At 46.0% G+C, this 26,148-nt stretch overlaps 2 protein-coding genes across 2 annotated transcripts in view; one reads left to right on the top strand and one right to left on the bottom strand.

Moving 5' to 3' along the window:
• The first annotated feature begins 3,446 nt into the window (after window positions 1-3,446).
• Window positions 3,447-26,148, top strand: part of LOC132807782 (gastrula zinc finger protein XlCGF26.1-like) — a 53,305-nt gene continuing 30,603 nt past the window's right edge. Inside the window, exons 1-2 of the mRNA XM_060821789.1 lie at window positions 3,447-3,563; window positions 13,353-14,627. Of these exons, the coding sequence (XP_060677772.1) occupies window positions 13,750-14,627 (878 nt within the window). The 5' untranslated portion in view covers window positions 3,447-3,563; window positions 13,353-13,749. The remainder of the gene's footprint in view (window positions 3,564-13,352; window positions 14,628-26,148) is intronic.
• Window positions 21,736-26,148, bottom strand: part of LOC132807781 (zinc finger protein 239-like) — a 43,273-nt gene continuing 38,860 nt past the window's right edge. Inside the window, exon 4 of the mRNA XM_060821788.1 lies at window positions 21,736-24,345. Coding sequence (XP_060677771.1) covers window positions 23,048-23,950 — 903 coding nt within the window. The 5' untranslated portion in view covers window positions 23,951-24,345 and the 3' untranslated portion in view covers window positions 21,736-23,047. The remainder of the gene's footprint in view (window positions 24,346-26,148) is intronic.

Here is a 26,148-nt window from a genome sequence, read left to right as displayed (position 1 = left end):
CCATGCTGACTGTGTTCTGAAACTAAACTAGTCCCACCTGCCAGTGTTTGGTCCAGACTCTCTGAACCTTTCCTATTACAATTGCAACATTTAAGAGGCATTTGGACGGGTATATGAATAGGAAGGGTTTGGAGGGATATCGGCCGGGTGCTGGCAGGTGGGACTAGATTGGGTTGGGATATCTTGTCGGCATGGACGGGTTGGACCGAAGGGTCTGTTTCCATACTGTACACCTCTACGACTCTATGTACTTATCCAAATGTCTTTTAAACACTGTAACTGTACCTGTATCCACCACCTCCCCTGGACATTGATACCACATGAGAACCATTCTCTGTCTTAAAATAAAAAGGTGCCCCTCATGTCTTTTTAAAATGCCTGCCCATACTCCCAATTTCTTCGTCTCCGCCGCATCTGCTCCCAGGAGGACCAGTTCCAATACAGTAAAACCCAAATAGCCACCTTCTTCAAAGACCGCAATTTCCCCCCAGATGTGATTGATGATACCCTCCACACCATCTCCTCCACCTCCCGCTCCTCCGCCCTTGAGCCCCGCCCCTCCGATCGCCACCAGGACAGAACCCCACTGGTCCTCACCTACCACCCCACCAACCTACACCCGGACTAACCAACCCAACCACCCCGTGGCTCAACACTTCAACTTCTCCTCCCACTCCGCCAAGGACATGCAGGTCCTTGGACTCCTCCATCGCCAGACCATAGCAACACGACGGCTGGAGGAAGAGCACCTCATCTTCTTCCTAGGAACTCTCCAACCACAAGGGATGAACCTAGATTTCTCCAGTTTCCTCATTTTCCCTCCCCCCACCTTGTCCCAGTCAAATCCCTCGAACTCAGCACCGCCCTCCTAACCTGCAATCTTCTTCCTGACATCTCCACCCCCATCCCCTCTCTGGCCTATCACCCTCACCTTGACCTCCTTCCACCTATCGCATTTCCATGGCCCCTCCCCCAAGTCCCTCCTACCTACCTTTTATCTTAGCCTTCTGGACATGCTTTCCTCATTCCTGAAGAAGGGCTCATGCCAGAAACGTCGATTTTCCTGCTCTTTGGATGCTGCCTGACCTGCTGCGCTTTTCCAGCAACACATTTTCAGTTTTGCAAGGAAGTGTACAAACAACTGAACAGGAACACGACAGGCAACTACCAGCTGATCTGACCAAAAAATACAACCATGAACTGACAACATTCATCAAGACTTCTGATCCAATCCTTCCAGAAGCTCAGCATCCACAGACTATTTGAATCCGTGGACGTGTCAGTATTCTACACCAGCATTCCTCACGATGATGGCATCTCGGTAACAGCCTCAGTACTCAATACCAACAACTGCCAATCTCTGAGCACTGTCCTACAACTCATCCGCTTCATTCTCAACCACAACATTTTCACCTTTAACAACCAATTCTTTATCCAGACACATGGAACAGCCATGGGGACCAAATTTGCACTCCAGTATGCCAACGCTTTCATGCACAGTTTCGAACAAGGCTTCTTTTCTGCACAGGACCTCCAATCAACACTATACAGCAGATATATTGATGACATTTCTTCCTCTGGACCCATGGTGAGGAGTCACTGAAACAACGATACTGTGATATTAACAAGTTTCATCCCACCATCACACTCGCCACACTATTTAGTATCTGTCTCATTTTTGAACACATGCAGCTCTATCAAGAATGGATGTCTCAGCACTTCTCTATACCGCAAAACCATGGATAACCTGACAGTGCTACACTTCTCTAGTGAAACATATTAAAACAGCCATCCCCTCTGGACAAGCCCTGTTCAGGTGAGGAGGAACGTGACAGACACTTGGAAGTACACAAGCATGCTCTCATAAGAACGGGGTGCAATGTTCAACTCATCAACTGCCAGTTCCAATGTGTCACAGCAAGAAACTGTAATGACTTATTTTAGGAGACAGACACAAGCTGCAACCAAAATGGTACCCTTTGTTGTCCAGTACTTCTCAGGAGCCGAAGCACTCCGCCACGTTCTTCGCAGCCTGCAACACATTATTGATGAGGATGAGCAGCTCGCCAAGACCTTCCCCACGCCTCCACTTCTCGCATTCAAACAACCACCAAACTTTAAACAAATAGTTGTTCGCAGAAAACCACCTGGCCTTCAGGACAACACGATACAACTCTGTCACGGCAGATGATGAAAGACGTATCAGAGTGTTGACACGATTAGCACCATTACACATGGGAACACCACCCACCATGAGTGTAGCAGGTACTCATGTGACTTAGCCAGCATTGTTTATCTCATATGCTGCAGGCAACGATGCCCTGAGTCTTGGTATATTGATGAGACCAAGCAGAGGCTACAGCAACAAATGAATGGACACTGCACAACAATCACCAGCCAGGCGTGTTCCCTCCCAGTCGGGGAACATTACAGGAGTCCAGGACATTCAGCCTTGGATCTTCGGGTGACCATCCTTCAAGGTAGACTTCAGGATAGGCAAAAAAGGAAAGTGTGATAGCCAAGTTCAATACCCATGGAGATGGCCTCAACCAGGACGTTGGGTTCATGTCACACTCCAGGTGACCCCATTCTGTCTCTCACTCACTCACTCTCACACACACACACCTTCAAGCCAACACAATCACACAGACTCTCTCATACACATGCACTCTCTCAAATGCTCTCTCTCTCTCTCACACATACACCCTCTCACAGACTTATACTCCATTATACTCTCTCACACACATATAATCACTCGGTTTCTCCTGCGCGCACACACACACACACACACAAGTTTGTGGGTTGAATTTGTACTTGCAGAATCGCATTTTATTTTGCACAAAAACGCATACATGTAAGATTCTGTAATACCACGATAGAAATAGAATCCGTCTGACCTAACATTGCGACACAGACAGACTTTAGCTTAACACCTTCAATGCATTATCTGATTGAGATGACACCTATTGTTAAAAGCTATCTTGAGAACGTAACTTTTGAAAAGTTCTGGGATTTACAGATGTAGGAATCAAAACTAACATGGTCATTCTAAAAGGTGGTAGAGGTCAGCTGAAGTTGTTTAATATTACATCCCATGACACTGCAATCCTGTTGCTATAAAGTCTGTGTGTTTTGATTCTGCTCCACAACGAACCGATGAAGAAGCAGCGCTTAGAAAACTAGTGATTCCAAATGAACCTGTTGGGCGACAACGTGGCATTGTGTGATTTTTAACTTTGAAAATCTGTCAGTAATGCCAACATCTCCGTACTGCGCATGCTACTCGGTGTCAGCAACGCAGTGCGCATGTTCCATGGTGTCAGCAAAATATTACGCATGCTCACGCAAAAAGCGGAAGCACTCCGTGATCTTGTTTTGATGGACCAATGAGAAGCTCTGGAGGACCGGATGGAGACTGGTCCTCCTGCCAATCACAGCAAACCCATTGTCTGGATGCGGAAGTAGGACCATGAACTTCTGAAGTTGCTGCTGCTGCTCCTCTCTCCCTGAAAGAAGATTGAGCTTCACCCCAGACTGCAACTTCCTTCCTCTCTCCAACATCTGTGAGTACAGCACGCTCTTTTCTCAACCCCTTTTCCATTCCGGGGTTCAGCTGTTGACTTGCAGGAACTGAAGGGAAACGGAGTGAATCCAGGGAGGGGAGAGACTCTGGGAAAGTGAGTCCAGGTCTTTTTTCAATGGAAAATACAGGAGAATTGACATTTCAGGCTCGAGCCTTTCATTAGAAATGATGTGTGAATATACAATAGGGCCTCTGCGTCCTTCTAATCCAGTCAGTGCAAGTTGTCAGACAGGTGCAGCAAGTAGCGAGCAAGGCAAGTGGGATATTGGCAAGAGGAATTGAGTTGAGAAGTGAGGACGCCTTCCTGCAGTTTGGGAGTAATTGAATATCTCCAAGGCTGAGTTCATCTGCTTATTGAACAACAAAGAAGTGATGGTTATGGGGGAAGGCAAGACCAGTACAGATCAGTTACAGAAACAGACCCTTCAGTCCAACTAATCCATGCTGACTATGTTCTCAAACTAAACTGGACCCACCTGCCTGTGTTTAACCTATATCCCTCTGAATCTTTTATATTGGAGTCATAGAGATGTACAGCACAGAAACAGACCCTTCGGTCCAATTTGTCCATGCCTACCAATTATCCTAATCTAGTTTATTTACCAGCCCTGGGCCCATATCCTTCGAACCCCTTCTATTATAGCTGGGTAGGGGGGGGGGGGGGAGAGAAGAGAAATGGCGATCCTCATGTCCTTTTAAAATCTTTCTCCTCTCTTTCTTTCAAAAATTTGCTGCGTAGACTTGAACCCCCAGCCTAGAGAAAGGATTTTGGCCATTCACCTCATCTATACCCCTCACGATTTTATAATCCTCCTCTGCTCCAGTGGAAAAAATTCCAGCCTATTAACCTGAATGTAGGTATATTCATGGCAGGTCAGGCAGCATCCGAGGAGCAGCCTGACCTGCTGTGTTTTTCCAGCACCACTCTAATCTAGACTCTGGTTTCCAGCATGTGCAGTCCTTGTTTTACCCTTTTACGTAGGTATACTCATATCTACTTATGATCTGTTCAATGCTGGTGCAAACCCGACAGGCGAAATGGCCTATTCCTGCTCCCAATTTGCACACTCCTAGTCCAGGACAGCAAGAGACCATAAAACACAGGAGCAGAAATTAGGCCTCTCAGCCCATCAGGGCTGCTCCACTATCAAGTTCTGGCTGATAAGTTTCTCAATCCCTTTCTCCCTGTAACCCTCGACCCCCTTGATCCTCAAGAACCATCTACCTCCATCTTAAATCTACTCCGTGACCTGGCCTCCACAGCCTTCTGTAGCAATGAATTCCACATATTCACCACTCACCGGCTGAAAATGTTTCACCTTATCTTTGTTCTAAAAGATATTCCTTTTACTCTGATGCTGTGCCCTCAGGTCCTAGACTCTCCTATAAATAGGAACATCTTCCCCTGAACTCTGTCCAGGCCAGTCAGAATTCTGTCTGTTTCAATTAGATCTCCACCTCCCCCGAGTGTGGGCCTGTTAATCAGCATGAACCACACCCTTCAGGATGAGTTACAGCAGGAATTAGGTTCAGCAAAGTCAGAATGGAGGAAGTGTGTGTGGGATGGAGATTCTCAGCTTTTAGGGGATGAGAGAGGAAACAAAGTTCAATACAAATTAGAATTGATCGGTGGGCTGATGGGTCAAGGAGTGGCAGAATGAGTTTAATTTAGATAAATGTGAGGTGTTTCATTTTGTAAGGCAAATCAGGGCACGACTTACATAGTTAAAGGGGAGTGTTGCTAAACAAAGTGTCCTTGCAGGTTCATAATTCCTTGAAAGTGGAATTGCAGGGAGACAGGATAGTGAAGAAGGCATTTGGTACACTTTCCTTTTTGGGTCAGAGCATTGAGTACAGGTGTTGGGAGGTCATGTTAGGCCACTTTTGGAATACTGTGTGCAATTCCAGTTGCCGCCCTCTGGTAGAATGTTGTGAAACTTAAAAGGGTTCAGAAAAGCTTTACAAAGATGTAGGCAGAGTTGGAGGGTTTGAGCGATAGGAAGATGCTGAATACACCAGAGATAATTTCCCTGGAGCATTGGAGGCTGATGGGTGACCTTACAGAAGTTTATAAAGGGTATGGATAGGTTGGATTGCCAAAATCTTTTCCCCATGGTAGGCGACTCCAAACCTAGAGGGCATCGATTTCACGTGAAAGGGGAAAGATCTAAAACGGACCTGAGGGTCAACTTTTTCACACGGGGGTAGTGCATGTTTGGAATGAGCTGTCAGAGGAAGTGGGGAGGCTGCTACAATTACAACGTTTAAAAGGCATCTGGATGGGTATGTGAATAAGAAGGATTTAGAGGGATACAGGCCAAATGCTGGCAAGTGGGATTAGACCAGTTTAGGATATCTGGTCGGCATGGATGAGTTGGACTGAAGGCTGTGTTTCTGTGCTGTATGACTTTAATCATCTTACGTGAAAGCAGAAGTGTTGTTGTGAAGACTGGAGTTTCAGAGCAGCTTTCAAAGATGTTTTGCCTTTACTGGAAGCAGAAGAAGTTACAATGAAACCTTTCATTGGTGAGACAGCAACTGAGTACATGAGTACGTCTAGGATTTTGGTGGAATGTGGGAATTCATTGCACTGTGGGGGTGAGCAGTAAGGACAGTGTGCTGATTGGGGTGCCCAGTGAAGGGCTAGGTGGATTTTTGAGTTAAACTGCTCATTTCTGTCAGCCTCCGATGTTTTGTTTCCAATGCTGTCCATCAGAAGGAGCGGTGAATGAGTAACTGGTCTTGTTAGAAGCCTTACAGTTTTCAGTACTGCAGGAATTGCATTATTTCATCAGCATTGTAAAGGTTACTGGCAGCAGCAGGAGGTATGGGCTGTATTCACTAGAAATGATTAAGCATTTAGATAACATACATACAAGGGGAGGGGGGTCTTGTCTTTTGATTTGCAGAAGGTGGGAGATTCTGGGAGCTGTGATCTAAGGCAAACACAACTGCGGTAAATCATAGAAGTCCTACAGTGTGGAAGCAGGCCAATCAGCCCATCAAGTCCATTCTGACCCCTCCAAAGAGTATCCTGCTCCCGTCCCCATCCCTCGGGGAATCAAGGGTAGTCGGGATAATGCAAGTAAGAGCTGAGATGATGGATAGATCAGCCATGATCTTAATAAATGGTGAAGCAGGCTCAACAGGCCCAATGGCTTACTCCTGCTTCTATTACGATGAAACTATAACCCTGCATTTCCCATTGGCTAACCCACCTAACCTGTACATCCCTGGGCACTATGGGCAATTTAGCAAGGCTAATCCAACTCAAGGTAGATAAGCAATGGAGTGATGTGGAAAATGGACATCAGAGAACAATAGAAAGGAACAAGGAGAATAAACGTACCAGCAATTAAAACTGGATTCAAAAGATTACAAACAATAAAACTAAAAGGTCAGTATTTGACTGTGTGCTTGTTATGAAGGGGTAGAGGTACTGTACCTTTAAGAGAGTTTTAAAAAATCGAGCAGAACAAAGTGTTATAAACAAGATGAGAATGTAATATTTGGTCAACACAAATAGAGCAACTGGGTTGCCATGAGGCACAAACAAATTTAAATTTGGCCAATCAGTTTAAATTTTGCCCCAAAATACCAAAGTCCAATCAAGTTTGAATTAAGTATTTTGATAATATTAACACCAATAAAATGATTTGATGTTTTGGACTATAAAACCGGGCATTTTTATGAGTTTTAATATTCTCTGTTGGACATAAAGAGTAAACTTGTTAATTTTTACTTTAAATATTTACCTTTGGGATAGTTATTTGCCTCTTGAACTTTTACATATTACTGCATGGGGTGAATCATCTCTATATTGCTGGTTTAATTTAGCAGAGGGGGTTACCCCGTGTCGTAATAGCGCTGCAACATAACAAAAGTGAATGAATTGACTGCTCACATTGAAGAGAATAATTATGATCTGAGACTCCTTACAGAGACATAGCTTCAGGATGACAAGGATTGGATCCTAAATATTGAGGGGAGATATGGCATTCATGTCGAATGGGAAGCTAGGTAAAGGTAGAGGGTTGACACTGCTAATCAAAGCACTGACCACAGGGCAGTCTGGTGTCGGCTCGGATTTCAGGTCCTGGTTTCTTTGTCCTTGGTTGATCTTCCTGTTCCCACACAGTTGTTGTCTGTTCTCAGCTGTGCTTCATTTCTGCTGAAGCTTTAACCTCCTTTGACACCTTTCGGGACAATAAAACATTCACTCAATCAAAGTCCAACCTTCAATCTCCCAGCCTGTAAACCATCCAGACACCGAGTATCATCATACCAGAAAATATAACAAAAAAGGTGAAAAATTAGAATTAAATAGGTGCTTGTGTCTGTTCATTGGCAAGTAAACTAGAAATAGGGGTCTGCTAGGATTCTTGTAGTGCCCTAATTGAAGAATTCTCTCTCCCTTACGTCTAAGTATTAGTACCCAGCTATGATTTATAACAATATTTACATCAACAGAAATGAAGCATCTGTTATGCAATAGACATAGAGATATACAGTATGGAACTAGACTTTTTCTCTCTCTCATGTGCGCGTGCGCGCGCGCACACACACACACACACACACACACACACACACAGGTCTATGGGGTGAATTTGTATTTGCAGATACATTGTGCATTTTTTGAGCAAAATGCAATCTGCAGGCAGACAATACATGGAATATTTTGTAAATTCCACTTTGGAAATAGAACCAGTCTGACTCAAAAACTGGGATACATACAGAATCTGGCCTCACACCTTTAATGCATTGTCTGAGTTGAGTTGTCACCTTTTCTTATATAACCTTAAATTATCTCGAGTAGGTGTCTTTTAAGAAGTTCTGGGATTTACATATTAATGACACCGGCAACTCATTCTAAAAGATGAAAGACTTTACAATCCAGGTTTCTTCAATGTATCATTTCAGTGGCATGACTCTGTAGTGTTTTGCTGTAAACTCAGTGTCTTATGATCTTATAGTCCACAACCACCTGATGAAGGAGCAGCGCTCCAAAAGCTAGTGCTTCCAAATAAATCTGTTGGACTGGTGTCATGTGATTTTTATCTTTGCCCAGGTTAGGGTGGATTGGCCCTGCTAAATTACCCACAGTGTTCAGGGTTTTGCAGGTTGGGAGAATTGTTAGAAGTGATTTGATTCCACCTTCTCGTGACTGTCTGTGTGAACTTTGGTATGTTCTCCCCCTTCTGTCTGCATGGGTTACCTCTGGGTGCTCCGGTTTCCTCCCACAGTCCAAAGATCTGCAGTTTCGGATGGATCGGCTGTGCTAAAGTGTCCAGGGATGTGCAGGTTAGAGTGGGTTAGCCATGGGGAACTGCAGGGCTGTCGGGTAAGTGGATGAGTCTGGGTGGGATGCTGTGTGGAAGGTCGTTGTGAATTTGATAGGTGAAATGGGCTCTGCAGGGATTATATAATTCTTCTGCTTTAGCCATATGTAGATTGAGAAATGACTGCTGTGGGAGGAGTAGGTTCCAGTTCATGGGACACAGTCCCAGTCGTGGGGAAGATGGGAATTGTGCTGTCTCTCTCCCCACTCACTGCCCCCATCCATTCTCTCTCGCCCTGCAACTTTCTGTCCCCCATTTTCTCTCTCTCTCCCTCATTCTCTTCTTCCATCCTTTGACCCCCGAGTCTTTCCTTTCCGCCCCCACCACCCTCTGTTCCCCCCAGTCTCTCAATGGCCCCCACACTCTGTCACCCTGTCCATTCTGATTCTTTTCCAACCCCCACTAAACTTTCTCATGCCTCGAGCAGTCTTTGATTGCTGTATCATGCTCTTCTCAGAAGATAGAGAGAGAGAATGGTTGGTGATGACACTGCCTGGGAAATGGGGGTGCACAAGAAATGACTAATCTTTCAAATTGAGAATAGCTACAATAATATATTCAGAAACAGCATTAAAGTTTGAACGCATGTTCAATTTTATATTAAGACAAAGCTGCAGCCATCTTTCTCAAACTTGCTTTGAACTATGTGCAGTTGAGGACAGGCTGTTCGGGGTGAATGAGGCTTTTGCCCAAAATGTCAATTTTCCAGCTGCTCGGATGCTGCCTGACCTGCTGTGCTTTTCCAGCACCACACTCTTGACTCTAATCTCCAGCATCTGCAGTACTCACTTTCACCTGTTAGGGGTGAATGGCCGATTCCTAGTCTTGAAAAATTGGCTTCTGTTAGAAGGTGTAGAGGTGTATTCTACCTTTTAAGAGAGTTGAAAAGTGAGTAGAACCACCTGATATAGCACCAAGCGTACTGAACAAGGTAACAATTTAACATTTGGTCGAACAGCTCGGTAGCTGGGTTGCCTGGGGACAAAAACATACTCAATTTTGGCCAATAGATTTAAATCTTGCCCCAAAATACTGAATTCCAATCCCCGTGTCTGCATGGGTTTCCTCCGGGTGCTCCAGTTTCCTCCCACAGCCCAAAGATGTGCAGGTCAGGTGAATTGGCCATGCTAAATTGCCCATAGTGTTAGGTGCATTAGTCAGAGGGAAATGGGTCTGGGTGGGTTACTCTTCGGAGGGTCAGTGTGGACTGGTTGGGCCGAAGGGTCTGGTTCCGCACTGTAGGGAATTTAATCTAATCTAATAACACCAATGAAATGATTTGATGCTTTGGAGTATAAAATCAAAAAAAAATTGAACAGTTGCAGGAGAACTGCCAAAAGACCAACAAATGTAGGCTGCTAGTGAGAACTCTCTGAGAGGTACCTGTCCAGATAAGGAGTTTGCACAAAAAAAAAACATTGACACCGACCTGGAAAGCAAATATACAGAGGAAGATACAAAGAGAAGATTTAAAAGCTGGCTGGTTTTGAAGTTTGAATCTTTCGGTAAATCTTAATCAGGGGTTTTCATTGGACTGGTATCATACAGGGGAAAGTAGAAGATAGGTTAGAGAAAGGAGTTGTAAATAGTTGTTAATTAATTATTCTCCATTAGACTTAAAGAAATAAAGTTGTTAATTTTAACTTTAAATACTGACCTTTGGGAATAGTTTCTTGGTTCTTGAATTTTCACAGATTACTGCAAGGGTTAAACCTTCTCTATGTTGCTGGTTTAAATTAGGTGGGGGAGATTGCACCCAGTGTTGTAAAATTTGGGGGCTTTCGCCCGAGATTTGAACTGGTTTAGACAGATTTGAATAGATTTGGGAGTACGAAAAGTCCCAGCAGATTTAAACACTTGCAAGTTAGTGCCCTAGATCATTAAATAAAACTTTAAATAGTGACTTGGAAACAGTTCCTTACCTCTTGAATTTTCACATTTGCACATGGGGTAAATCTTTTTTTGCTTTTAAATTAGTGGGGGGAGTGCAGTCCGTGTCATAACAGTTCTGACTATGTAGAAATAGAATCATGGAGTAGTGGATCATGGAAACAAGCTGTTTGTTCTGTGCCAATCGGATATCCTAGATTAATCAGGACACATTTGCCAGCTCTTGGCCCATATCCCTCCAAACCTTCCTGTTCATATACCCATCCAGATGCCTGTTGAATATTGTAATTGTACCAGCCTCCACCACTTCCTCTGGGAGCTCATTCAATCCACGCACCACCCACTGCGTGAAATAGTTGCCCTTTAGGTCCCTTTTAATCCTTTCCCTTGTCACCCTAATATAAATCAATTGCTGCTTCTTCTGAACAGGCTCAGTGGTTAGCACTGCTGCCTTATAACGCTAGGGACCCGGGTTTGATCCCAGTCTCTGGTAACTGTCTGAGTGGAGTCTGCATGGGATTCCTTTGGGTGCTCCGGTTTCTTCCCACAATCCAAAGATGTACAGGTTTGGAAAGAGTATTTCTTGACGGGAATTAACTTTCACACTTCTTTTCTACTCCTTAGGTCCCTTTTAAATCTTTCCCCTCTCACCTTCAACCTATGCCCTCCAGTTTGGGAGTCCCCTACCCTGAGGAAAAGATGGGTAGTCAAATAAAATGCAAAAGGAATAAAATGTCAAGCCGCAGGATAAATATAAAACGTCACTCCAGCCTTTCTTGTCTCCGATTGTCATTTGGGTACAAAATCTGTCAGTAACACCAGCAACTTCACACAGCACCTTGCGCGTGCTCCTCGGTGACAACACACACTGCGCATGTCCGCCGGTGTCAGCAAAACCTGTGCGTGCTCCTAACTGTCCGCGGTAACTGCGCATGCTCTTCTTTTGTTGGGCCAATAGGAAGCCCTGGAGGACCGGAAAGAGCGTGGTCCTCCTGCTAATCAGAGACCCCACTATTGTGTCTATCTCTCGCGCTCAATCACAATTTATGGAGGGGACAGATTCTGGAAAAGTTGGGCCAGGTCTGTGTCTCAGTTGGCAACCTCATGGAAAATGCAGGGCCACGATGTGAAGTGATAGCATTCCCTTGCGGGGCGGGGGAAGCAGAAAGGAGATGCATTGTTTAAATGGTGAGAAATTGGGATGTGGAGAAAATGAGGACTGCAAATGCTGGAGATCAGAGTCAAAAAGTGTGGTGCTCGAAAAGCACAGCAGATGAGGCAGCATCCGAGGAGCAGTAGAGTCAGCGTTACAGGCTTGAGCCCTTCATCAGGAATGTGTATAAAGGGGCCTCAGCGTCCTTCCATACTAGTCAATGCCAGTTGTCAGACAGGCGCAGCAAGCAATGAGCAAGTCAAGTGGTATATTAGCAAGAGGAATTGAGTTCAGAAGTGGGGAGTCTTCCTGCAGTTATAGGATCATTGAATATATTCAAGGCTGAGTTCATCTGATTTTGGAACAACAAAGAAGTGGATATTTATGGGGGAAGGTAAGAAAATAGTTTTCAGGCCATTTCAGAACAGTCACCGAGTCAAACAGCACAGAAACAGTCCCTTCAGTCCAACTACTCCATGCTATGTTCTCAAACTAATCTAATCCCACCTGCCAGTGTTTGGCCTATATCCCTCTGTCACAAAGCTGGTCCTTCTCGAGGATGCTGTGTCCTTGGTTTTTTTTCAGAGGGGTGGTAAAAAGACCCGGGCTCCGAAGCGACTGGTTTAGTACAGAGATGAAAAACGGTATTGGGAGGCATTTTTGGTCAGATATGAACAGATGAGACTTGAGGCCAAAGCTTTTATGTTTTAGAAGTGACCTGTACAATGAAAGGGGAGTGGTCAGTCCTGAAAGCTGAAGTCTCGTTTGGGTGAGTTAAACAGTGGACTGTGTGGAGAAAGGCTGCTAGCACTGTCTCCTTCCGCCCTTCTAACTTCAACTGTAAGCCTCTGTTTCAGTTTTACTTTGTTTAAGGGTGTTTTTTTGGTACTGTTGTGTACAAGCATTACGAAGAGTGTTAAGAGTTTCTCCACAGCTTGTACTTTATTAAGTAAAGTTTGGTTGTTCACAGAAGTTGGCGTATTGCAGTGTAAGAAGCTCAAGCAAAAGAACTTAACAAAGGAACCTAAGGGATAAGTCTTTCATGCAGAAAGTGGCGTGTTTAAGGAAAGAGCTGTCAGAGTAGGTGGTGGCTGCTGGCACAATTATGACATGAAAAGGCATCTGGATGGGTATACGATTAGGAAGGGTTTAGACAATATGGTCCAAATGCTGGCAAATCGGCCGAGATTAGGTTAGGTTATCTAGTTGGCACGGATGAATTAGACCAAAGGGTCTGTTTCTGTGCTACATATCTCTATCGCTCTGACTTGCCACGAACACTTGCCACATCTATATGTTCAGTTTCTCTCTGGTGTCAGTGTAAATGCCTTGATGTCTCATTCTTAACCGGACTGGCAGTAATGACTTTTGTAATCTTTTCTTACAGACTATCTGAAGACAAAAGTTTCAAAGTCAACAGATAAAGGGCTTATGCCCAAAATGTTGATTCTTCTGCTTCTCTGATGCTGCTTGCCTTGCTGCGCTTTTCCAGCGACGCATTTTTTGATTCTGACTCTCCAGCGTCTCCAGTCCTCACTTTCACATCAATGTCTGACAGTCACTCAGTCCATCAGGACCGCAACAATTTTCAACTGATTCTGTGAGAAGGAGCAACGCGTTCTCTTTGGTTCCTGTTTGAGTACGGGGGGACTGGTTGAAAGACTCTACTGTTGCAGCGCAGTGTGTGTGGAGCCTGAAACAACTCTACTGCGTGGAAAGAGGAATTCACTGCGGGGTTGTACACGTGTGTGTGTGTGTGTGTGTGTGCAGCTGAAGCTTCAGCCATGGAGAAACCTGAGGAAACACGCCCCGTTGAGAAACCATGGAAGTGTGGTGACTGTGGGAAGGGCTTCTGTGTCCCACCTGTCCTAGCGGCTCATCAGTGCAATCACACTGGGGAGAGGCCGTTCTCCTGCCCCGAGCAGGCGAAGGGCTTTACTTGCTCCTGTGTCCTGCTGGCCTACCAGCAAATACAGACTGGTGAGAGGACGTTTTACTGCTCCATGTGCGGGAAAGGGTTCACTTGGGTGGACAACTTCCAGACCCACCAGCGATTCCACGCAGGGGAGAGGCTCTTCAGTTGCCATGAGTGTGGGAAAGCCTTCAGCAATTCCTCCGACCTGCTGAAGCACCGGCGAGTCCACACGGGGGAGAGGCCATTCAGCTGCCCCGAATGCGGGAAGGCCTTCAGCGACTCCTCCAACCTGCTGAGGCACCGGCGGGTCCACACGGGGGAGAGGCCCTTCAGCTGCCCAGAGTGTGGGAAGGCCTTCAGCAATTCCTCCAACCTGCTGGCCCATCAGCAGGTCCACACAGGGGAGAGGCCCTTCAGCTGCCCAGAATGCGGAAAGGCCTTCAGTAAATCCTCCAACCTGCTGGCCCATCAGCGGGTTCACACGGGTGAGAGGCCCTTCAGCTGCTCAGAGTGCGGGAAGGCCTTCAGCAATTCCTCCGACCTGCTGAGACATCGGCGAATCCACACGGGGGAGAGGCCTTTCGCCTGCCCAGAGTGTGGTAAGGCCTTCAGCAATTCCTCTGACCTGTTATCCCACCGGCGGGTCCATACCAGGGAAAGGCCATTCAGCTGCCCCGAGTGCGGGAAGGGGTTCACCCGCTCCTCCAAACTGCTGGCCCACCAATGGGTCCACACCGGGGAGAGGCCGTTTGCCTGCCCCGACTGCGGGCGGAGGTTCACATTGTCCTGCAACTTGCGGAGGCACCAGCAGGGGCACAAGTGCATCCAACAATCAGATTCCACCAGTGATGCTGCAGTGGGTCACCCCCAAAGCTGAACCTCCTGCCTATTCTGACAGTGGGTGCAGTGGGCTTTTGTTGTTTTGTGCTGGACTCACCCTCTTCCCCCCCCCCCCAACACCACCTCCCAAGCCCACCTATGTGGCTCAGGGGTGGCATGGTGACTCAGTGGTTAGTACCACTACCTCATGATGTTGACCTGGGTTCAATTGCATCCTCAGGGTGACAGTCTGTGTGTAGCTTTCACAATGCCCCCCACATCTGTAGGGGTTACCTCTGAGTGCTCTGGTTTCCTTCCCCTGGTCTAAAGGTGTGCAGGTTAGGATGGATTGGCCCATCTAAATTGTCCCATAGTGTTCAGGGATGTGCAGGTGTGGTGCATTAGTTGGGGTAAATGTAGAGGAATAGGGATAGGGGAATGGGTCTGGCTGGGTTACTCTGCAGAGGGCCAGTGTGGACTTGTTGGGCCAAAGGACCTGTTTCCATAATGTAGGGAATCTAATCTTCAAAAAAATTCCTCCAAGCGATACTGATAAAATATGCCGAGTTGGACAAAGTATCCCATCAAGTTTGAGACAAACCCAGAGTTGAAGAAGTCGGAAGTCACACAACACCATGTTACAGTGCGAAAGGTTTATTTGAAATCACAAGCTTTAGGAGCATTGCTCTTTCATGAGTGCTGCTCCTTCATCAGGTGCCGTGTGACTTCTGACCTTGTCCACCCCAATTCAACACCAGCACCTCTGCATCACAGTTGACAAATGAGATTGGATTTTATTCGGCCTGATTTAGTGAAATGTTCATTTGGAAACTCAAAACTGTCGGACCTACAAAGAGACGCGAATCATAGAGTCCTACAGCAGGAGACAGGCCCTTCTGCCCAACATGGTCCATGCTGACCAAACTGTCCATCAACACTCAGCCCATTTCCCTGCACTTGGCCCATTTCCTTTCATACCTTTCCAATCCACGTATTTGTCCAAATGCCTTTTAAATGTTGTTAATGTACCCACCTCAACCACTTCCGCTGGCATCTCATTCCATATGTGTACCACCGTCTGTGTAAAAACAAAAGTTGCCCCTCACATTCCCTGTTATTCTTTTTCCTCTAACCTTAAACTGATGCCCGCTAGCCCTCACTTCCCCAACCCGGGGTAAAAGTGAGTGCATTCACCCCCTCCATGCGTCTCACGATCTCTTCACTTCTCTAAGGGCCTCTCTCAGTCTCTAATGCTCTAAATAAAAATATCTTAGCTTGTCTAACCTCTCCCTTTTACACAGACCCTTGAGTCCTGGCAACATCCTTGTATATGTCTTCAGCACTCTTCCAAGTTTAATAACATATTTGTTATAGACACTGCCCTGTCTACCTATTTTGTTGGAAATATAGGACCTAATCCAAACAGGATAATCTGGCTGATGGGACAGGAAACCACTTCCTTTCTTGAGAGACAGTCTCCTGGAGAGAACTGGCTGGCTGACTGAGTCCACACATTTGCCTAAGGTGGTGCTCGAAACCTTTATCATCTTTGGGATGGATCCCCGTTCATTCAGTGCTTTGGAGTCATGCATCCTGGAACAGACCCTTCAAACCAGCCAGTCCATGATCCCCAACTAAACCCGTGCCACCCATCTGCTCCTGGCCTGTTAACAGTTTGTTAATAGTTTTGTTCATTTGTTCACCGTGAGAGTTGGATAAATAAATTGCTGATTGTTGATTTTAAAGTGTTGGGGATTTACTCTTATCACTAGAACAAGTTACACCACTTTTCATGCTAATTTTACAGATTATTGGGTGACACGCTCCTCTGGGTGTTTCTGTTTGAGAAAGGTGGTGCTGTCAGCCTTCGCTTTATAAGGGTATTGACGTGATGTACTGCTGAATGCAATGGAGTCAACATGAATCCCAGCCTCTCACTGTGGTTGTGGGTGAATCGCCTTAATTTGGCTCTTAACTCAGAAACTGCACACAATAAACTGCTGAAACAATCATTTACACTTTATTGTATGTAGCAACCAAAAATAAAACTCCTCAAGTAACCAAGTTCAACCTCACTCACAACTTGGCTATCACCCAATTGATGGCAGAATTTAACTGAGTTTCCACCGACAGTATCTGTCTCTGGAAGTGTCCAGGGATTCACTGCAGTGTTGTTCTTCCAAGTACTGCTGCCCCGTGTATAAATGTTAATGAATATCGGGAAGTGGGGGAAGGGAAACCGTTCCTGCATTTTCATGATTTCTCCATGGTGCAGGTGTCCTCGTATTTCTCCAGGTTCAACAATCAGTTGAAACTCGTTCACACTTACAGCATAGGTGTGGTGTTACTGGTGAACCCTCTGATAATTGAAGGACTTCATTCAGTCTGTAAAGCATGTTCCAGTCACTACTCTGGTGTGTGAGTATGTGAGACTCTGAGTTTCCAGTCACACTGACATTTAAAACCTAACAAAGCAGACAGACCTTCTCCCCTTTGTTTTCAAGGCCATCAATATCCAAGTCCTGGTGAATCAAGCAACTGTCAGACTTCGATGTGATGTTTGGTCTGAGATTTCTGCCTCCAAATTCTTCTCTTGTAATATTCCTGTGGAAAGAGATGACAAAGGTCATCGCTGTCAGTCCACAATAGAAAATCAAAACACACAATTCTCGTTTCTGTGGAACATTTTTTCCTCTCTTAGTACCCAAGATCTTTGTGCTGATCTATATGTAAATGTATACAGCAGGGTAATGTGGTGGATTGCATTCTCCATGAAGAGTTCACTCAAGTTGCTGAATGGACATCTATCATGCTGTACTGACGTTCTTATTGAAGATATACAATATTATGAGCCCTGAAACAACTGCAAATCAGGCTTTTAGAGCCATAAACATTCCTTCAAATATGGAACATAAAGCCCAGACTTATCTGTCTTATATTAACACACGGTTGTCTTACATTTCCAGAAGACTCAGATTTAAGTTTCAAGTGTGACTTTTTGTAAAAGAAGCCATCTTTTGGACTCCTTCCATACCATACTGACTCTATTACTAGAAATACATCCATATTACACCAGGATTCATGGATCAGTGACGTGAGGCTTATCTTTACCCTCGTATAATTTTCTGTTGCATAAATGTTTTGACGAATGCCAGTCATGAGTCAGAGACATAAAACACAGAAACAAATCCTTCAATCTAACTTGTCCATGCCGACCGGATATCCAAAATTAGTCTAGTTCCATTTGCCATCACTTAGTCCATATCCCTCTAAACCCTTCCTTTTCACATACCCATCCAGATGCCTCCACCACTTCCTCTGGCAGCTCATTCCATACACACATCACCCTGTGCAAAAAAAGGTTGACTGCAAGGTCCCTTTTAAATTTTTCCCCTCTTGCCCTAAACCTATGCCCTCTAGTTCTGCACTCCCCCTATCCCAAGGAAAAGACCTTGTCTATTCACCCCATCCACACCCCTCAAGTTTTTATAAACCTCTTTAAAAAACACACACTCAGCCTGCGATGCTCTATGGAAAACAGGCCCACCTTATTCAGCCTCTCCTTGTGGTTCAAACCCTCTTACCCTGGCAACAGCCTTGTGAATCTTTTCTGAATCCTTTCAAGTTTCACAACATCCTACCTATAGGAGGGAGACCAGAATTGCACACAATATTCTCGAAGAAGCCGACTGAAACTGACTTTTGCAGAATCTGCTCCCTGCTTGGATTCACACTCTCTGCCTCCCGTTGTTGCAAGTGAACAGTTCTTCCCCGCTTCTCTCTCTTCCAGGATAAGGAATGGAAAGGGGGAGAATTGCTTCATTCCCAGATTTTGCCCAGAAGAGCCCCGCTATTGTCTGAATGCACAAGTTGGACCATGAGCTTCTAAAGCTACTGCTGCTCCCCTCTTTTTCTGAATGAAGATTGAGCTTCACCTTTCCTCTGTCCAAACATCTGTGAGCACAGCACATTTTTGTTGAAGTAAGGCATCTTTCCTGAATGTTACAATTAAAGGGATGTCTTCCCCCTAATACTCAAAGGGATGGTAAGTCAGAGAAGGACCACGCCTTGTATTGTGTGGCATGTGTGACAGTTGCAACAGGATGTCCCAACTCCTATGCTCAATTCAAAGTTTGTGAGAAGATTTGTAGCTCGGGTGCTTGTTGTTGTAGTTCTGTTCGCCGAGCTGAATTTGTGTTGCAAACGTTTCATCCCCTGTCTAGGTGACATCTTCAGTGTGAAGCGCTTCTGTGATGTTTCCTCCGGCATTTATAGTGGTTTGTCTCTGCCGCTTCTGGTTGTCAGTTCCAACTGTCCGCTGCAGTGGCCGGTATATTGGGTCCAGGTCAATGTGTTTGTTGATAGAATCTGTGGATGGGTGCCATGCCAGAGAACAGCCAGGGAACTCCTAGAGGTATGGCCTCTAAGCATTTTTCCAGCACCACATTTTTCAACTCTGGATCTGGGACAAGGTGTGTGGTGTGGAGGTGGGTGGAGGGGAGGGGAAATAAGGAAACTGGTGAAATCTACATTGATCCTATGTAGTTAGTGGGTCCCAAGGCAGAAGACAAGATTGTGGGTGGCACGGCAGTTAGTACTGCTGTCTCGCAGCGCCTGAGAGCTGGGTTCAGTTCCCGACGCAGGCGACTGACTGTGTGGAGTTTCCGCGTTCTTCCCGTGTCTACGTGGGTTTCCTCCTTTTGCTCCAGTTTCCTCCCACATTCCAAAGATGTGCGGGATGAATTGGCTATGCTAAATTGCCCGTAGTGTTAGGTTAGGGGTATGGGTGGGTTGCACTTCGGTGGGTCGGTGTGGACTTGTTGGGCCAAAGGGCCTGTTTCCACACTGTAAGTAATCTAATCTAAATGTTCTTCCTACAAGCGTTAGGTAGCTAGAACTTGGAGGGGGTGGCAGCAGAGTACTTGCATGTCCTTGACAGATTGGGAGGGGGAGTTAAAGCATTCAGCCACAAGGCGGTGGGGTCGTTTAGTTTTGGCATTCCAGAGCTGTTCCCTGAAATGTTCTGCAAGTTGGTGTTCCGTCTCCCCAATGTGGCAGAGACCACATCAAGAGCAATGGACGTATCAATAAATCTTATAAACAAATTGTACAAATCTTAGCCTGCCAGAGTTATTTCATTTAATTAAGTTAAAGAAAATTTTAATTAAATTGGGTGACTACATGAAATGGTTTGTTGGTCAGACTCAAATCATCCTCAAATGAGACAATGCCATTAACATCAGTGAGCTGCTTTTTTTTGTTAGAACCACAAGTTCTTGATTTAATTGACATCTGCACATTCAATGTCAAACTCTGACATCAGAAATGACATGGCACCATTATTTTTTTCTCACAATAATCCAACAAACAAATTAATAACACAGTCAATACCAAGTCTCATTAATATATTAAATTTGACCAAATAAAATGTAAAATCGAGATGAGAGATAACAAATGGGGGAAGGGCAGAAGGTAAGAAATGCAGCATCATAGAAGGTGTTCCTCCAGGGAGTGTATTTTACCAACTACAACTGCTCAATATAAACAAACACTCTGACATGATCCTCCGGTTTTAATGTAAACCATACCCCCATACAGTAGGTACCATTTAAATAAGTTAATAGATACAAGCCTTGAGTAAATCCAGCCTCCAGCCGGACCCCCCGCTTCTTGGAGCTCGGACCTTCCTCCAGCTCCGGGGGGTTGTTGAGCTCCTGGGCTCCGGCCGCCGCCGCCGAAGAAGCCGCGGGCGCCGGCTCTCTCTCCTCCACCGCCGACAGTTTTAATTTGTTTTCCCGTTCACCCGGTAACCGTCACCTCTTGTTTGAAAAGTTCCGACTTTAATGTGAAATGTATTTTAAAGGTATTTTCTGAGGTAAACGATGCCTGTCTGCCCCCCTCCCTCCGTCAGAAACCGCAGCCTCGCGCCGCCATCTTTGGTTTTCTTCTCCTTTCCGTCTCCTTCAGTGACGCGCGTCATCCGCGCCTCCTCCAATCAGAGCGCACGTTACTCCATCTGACCAATAGCGGCCGCGTTTGTGTGTCATGTTGTCCCACCCTCTGCAATCTCTCTCTCCGATTGGTCGGTACTGACCACAAGCTTTGGGATTGGTGGGGAATGTCACAAGCGGCTCAGTGTATCCGCCCTTTTCATTCCCGTTCATTCATTCAACAGCAGCTGACCCAATTTACTGCAACGGGCTCTGGGGCTATACCGGTAGTGTCACATATTCAGGGGCAAGATGTGATTTTTAACGATTTCAACTATGGCACCTCCACATCCATTCATTCAACCGAAGAGGACTCAATTTAGTGTAATGGGCTCTGAGGGTATAATATTTGTACCCTATGTTGAGAAGAGGACCTATTCGCTGCAGAGAGTTTTATTTTATGGTGCAGTGGTAGTGTCCCTATCTTCGAGCCCTGAAATCCCACTGCTATGAGGATGCGTAATAACAAATTTTTTAGTCATAAGTCACATGACACCAGGTTATAGTCCAGCAGGTTGTTTGGAAGATCTTACAGAAATAGAAATAAAATGTTGCACTGGTAGGTGAGACTAGGATAAGAGCGCATGGCCTCTAGCTTAGAGGAAGCAGGTTTAAAACTGAACTGAGAAGAAACTTCTTCACGCAGAGGGTTGTTAATCTATGGAATTCCTTGCCCAGGGAAGTATTTGACATTACTTCAGCAATCACTAGAAGCAGTAGATACGTTTTTGAAAAAATAAAAGAATTAAGGGATATGGTGAAAGTGCAGGTAAGTGGAGCATACATAGTCCACGAAAAGATGAGTCATGATTTTATTGAGTGGTGAAGCAGACTCGAAGGGCCGGAAGGCCGACTCTTGCTACTAGTTCTTATGTTGAAATCACAAGCTTTTGGAGTGTAGTCACTTCAGCAGATGAAGTCACGAAAAAACAAGTACAGGAAAGAGAATTTAGATAAATGAAAGACAGAGCATCTCGACAGTCAATTACTTACTCCCATTCCTATTTATGATGATTCCTACACAGCAAGTTGTGTTTTCCATTGTTTATTTCCATTGTTTAAAAACAAATATTTAAGATGAACAGTTTGTTTTTCCTCACTTGGACACATTGTGACCCACAACAATTTATACAGCACTGAATATCATAAACCCTCTCATGAGATATCATAGCAACAATTCATAAACTAGATTTGTCACTGAATCACTCAAATAGATACTAGAAAGGAGAAAAAAAAAACCCAACATGTGCAGGATGCTAACGAAAAGTCAGCAACCTGAAATGGTAACAGGAGCAAGTGAACAGCCCCAATCAGAAAACTCGTTCTGACATCCACTACAGTACCTTGTACTATTCTTCACTGAACACTGCAATTGCTTTCCTTTTCAGTTGAATGATCCACCTCTATTTTGAATACCGTAATTGAATCTGACTCCAACACACTCTCTGGCAGACAGTTTCAGAGGTCAAAGTATTTTCAATCATTAATGAAGTAAGTTTTAGATCCGTCACAAAGACAATTTCGATGGACTTTTGCTTCCAAACATTTACAGTAAGTTCTTGGCATGGACACATTTCCAACTTAGTAGGTTTATTCAAATTTTATAACATATTGGGGTAGCACACTGCTTAGCATTGCTACCTCACAGCATAAGGGACCCAAGTTAAATTCCAGCCTCCGGTAACTGTCTATGTGGAGTTTGCATGCTTTCCCTGTCTGCACAGGTTTCCTTCCACAGTCCAAAGAGGGGCTTCGGTACATCTGTGTGGACCTCCTCCAGTTAACTGAGGGCAATGGGGCACTGTGAGGATCAGTAGATCAGACAATCAATCAGTCAGCAAGTTCTCTCCGGGAGACTTGTCTCAAGGCAGGCAGCGGTTTCTTATCTCATCCATTCTCCTACCCTCCACAAACTCCACACAGACAGTCGCCCCAAGGGTGGAATTGATCCTTGGTTCCTGGTGCCATGAGGCAACAGTGCTAATCACTCAGTCACCATGCCACCTCTGAGCCACCGTGGGGTTGCAGTCCAACGGAAAACAAATACAGTGCACCAACTCTCCCACTGCACCCACTGTCAGGAGAATCAGTCCTGGGGGGGATCATGGCAGTGTCAGCGGTGGAATCTGATTGTTGTGAGCGCTGGTGCCCCCGCTGGTGCTTCCGCAAGTTGCGGGAAAATGTAAACCTCTTCCCGCACTCAGGGCAGCTGAAGGGCCTCTCCCTGGTGTGGACTCGCTGGTGCTTCAGCAGAGCGGAGGAATCGCTGAAGGCCTTCCTGCACTCGGGGCAGCTGAATGGCCTCTCCCCTGTGTGGACCCGCTGGTGGGTCAGCAGTGTGGAGGAGCGGGTAAAGCCCTACCCGCACTCTGGGCAGGAGAACGGCTTCTCTCCGGTGTGAACGCGCTGGTGCCTAAGCAGGGCAGAGGAATTGCTGAAGGCCTTCCCGCACTCGGGGCAGCTGAATGGCCTCTCCCCCGTGTGGACCCGCCGGTGGGCCACGAGGTGGGAGGAAACAGCAAAACCCTTCCCGCACTCGGGGCTGGAGAACGGTCTCTCGCGGGTGTGGATCCGCTGGTGGGTCAGCAGGTTGGAGGGCTGGGTAAAGCACTTTCCGCACTGGAGGCAGGAGTACGGCCTCTCCCCAGTGTGGACTCGCTGGTGCCTCAGCAGGTGGGAAGACCTGCTGAAGGCCATCCTGCACTCGGGGCAGCTAAAGGGCTTTTCACCCGTGTGGACCCGCAGATGGGTCAGCAGAGCAGAAGAGCGGGTGAAGCCCTTCCTGCACTCAGGGCACGAGAACGGCCTTTTCCCGATGTGGACCCACTGGTGCCTCAGCAGAATAGAGGAATCACTGAAGGCCTTCCCGCACTCAGGGCAGCTGAATGGCCTCTCCTCTCTGTGGACTCGTTGGTGCTTCAGCAGGTCCGAGGATTTGCTGAAGGCCTTCCCACACTCAGAGCAGGGGAAGGGCCTTTCCCCAGCGTGGACGCGCTGGTGGGCCAGCAGGTGGGAGGAGTAGGTGAAGCCCTTCCCACACTCAGGGCAGGAGAATGGCTTCTCCCCAGTGTGGACTCGGCGGTGGTCCAGCAGGTGGGAGGAGCAGGTAAAGCCTTTTCCGCACTCGGGGCAGGAGAATGGCCTCTCCCCGGTGTGACTTCGCCGATGAATCTCCAGGACAGATGGGGCATGGAAGCCTCTCCCGCAGTCGCAACACTTCCACGGTTTCTCCACAGTGTGGGATTCCTCTGGTTTCACCATGACCGCAGCTACAGACCCGTGTACGGTCCCTGCCCACAGTAAATTCCTCTTTCCTGGCCGTATAACTGTTTCAGGCTTTACACAAAGTGCGCTGTAACAGTAGAGACTCTCATCCAGTCCCACTGATGCTGAAAATGGTCTGAAACAGGAACCAAAATGTTTTGCTCCTTCTCAAAGAATCATAGTTGAAAATCGTTGAGGTCCCGATGGATTGAGTGACTGTCAGACATTGATGTGAAAGTGGGGACTGCAGAGGCTGGAGAGGAGTTGAAAAGTGCGGTGCTGGAACAGCACAGCAGGTCAGGCAGCATCCAAACAGCAGGAGAATCGACGGTTCAGGCATAGGCCCTTCATCTGTTGATTTTTAAACTTCAGTCTTCAGATCTTCAAATACTCTGGAAAGAGAGATTACAAAAGTCATCACGGTCAGTCCAGGGTAGAAATTCAGAACAAGCTACTCCACTTTCTGCAGAACATTTTTTTCTTTTGCTGTTCCACAAAATTGAAAGCATCCCACTCTCAAAAAACGTCAGGACTGACATCTTCGAATTTTGGATAACACCACGTGAAAGTTAATATCTTTCAGGATATTGCTGAGAGTGAGCAAGTCTGATTTTGGGAAGCAAAAGAAGTGTAAATTCAGGTTGAACCTGCAATGATAAAAAAATCAGACATGAATTGGTTATCGTCCCTGTGGTGGGTGGTGGTGGTGGTATGTGGTGGGTGGAATGAGACATCAAGGCATTGACACAGACAACCCGAGACAAACTAAACATACGGACATGGCAAATGTTTGTGGCAAGCCAGAGTCAGATCTACAGCACAGAAACAGCCCCTTCGGGCCAACCAGATATCCTAGCCTAATCTAGTCCCACTTGCCAGCACTTGGCCCATATCCCTCTAAACCTTTCCTAGTCAAATACCTATCTAGATGCCTTTTAAATGTCATAGCTGAATCAACAACCACCACTTGATCTGGCAGCTCATTCCTTATACACACCACTCTCTGCATGAAAAGGTTGCTCCTTAGGACCCTTTTAAATCTTCCCCTCCTCCACTCTAAACCTTTTATCCTCTAGTTCTGGACTCTCTCACCCAGGGAAATGTCCTTGTCTATTTACCCTATCCATGCCCCTCATGATTTTATTAATGACTCTCAGTCACCCTTCAGCCTCTGGTGCACGAGGAAAAACAGCCCAGCCCATTCAGCTCAAACCCTGGCAACATCCTTTTAAATGTGTTCTGAATCCTTTCAAGTTTCACAACATCATTCTGATAGGAGCGAGACCAGAATTTCACACAACATTCCAAAAGTGGTCTACCCAATGTCCTATCAGTCACAACACAACTTCCCAACTCTTATCCTCAGTCAGCGGATTGGGAAAGTTTTCAAAACCCACAAAAAGACAACCAGCAAAGAATGCAGGGATAAACCAAATTTGAGGTCAGCTTGGAAGCATCAATGAGAAAATGGCGCACTGGATTTATTGCTACCCATTCTTCTTGAGTACGTATACGTATTTCTCTTCTGCCCATCGCAGTTCCTCTGTGCTGCAATGTGTGGTGGCTCGTTGAAATAATCTGATGCAGCTTCGTTTGTGGGTGTTGGGATGATTGTTTCTGTAGTTACGTATTTGGTCCGTGTGTATTGTTTCTTGTCGACGCGAGTTTGAAGTTCCCCTTAACTGTTTGCTCTACTGTGACATCTAGGAATGGCACTTTGTTGTTGTTCTCCTCCTGTTCAAACCAGGAGCCCCCCTCTGGCCCACAGTCTCACCACTTGGAACACCAGTATACAGACTAGTCAAAGGCCTCCAGTGAAGACGGAAACACTGAGTAGAAGATTCATGCCACTCCATTCACTCCACCCAAGAATTCCTGAACACCAAAGACACCAAGATAGAAGAGGATGAAATAATGCTGTCCTTTGACATAACAGCCCCGCTCACATCCATGAACATCAACATGGCCAAAGAAACACTGACTACACTACAAAAACCACCAAAGACACAAACACCAAACAGCACCAACTTCATCAGCAAAGATAACACTGTCAAGCTTGTGGACCCGTATCTTATCACCTACTTCACATTCAATAATAAGCCTTACAAATAAATCAACAGAACACCCATGAGACCACCAATATCAAGGTTCCTAGCAGAAGCAATAATGCAGAGACTTGAACAAACAGTCCTCCC

This window comes from Hemiscyllium ocellatum, assembly GCF_020745735.1.
Source record: "Hemiscyllium ocellatum isolate sHemOce1 chromosome 27 unlocalized genomic scaffold, sHemOce1.pat.X.cur. SUPER_27_unloc_24, whole genome shotgun sequence".
NCBI lineage: Eukaryota > Metazoa > Chordata > Chondrichthyes > Orectolobiformes > Hemiscylliidae > Hemiscyllium > Hemiscyllium ocellatum.
The sequence above is the reverse complement of the archived record's forward strand: the minus strand, read 5'-3'. Positions and strand labels throughout refer to the sequence as shown.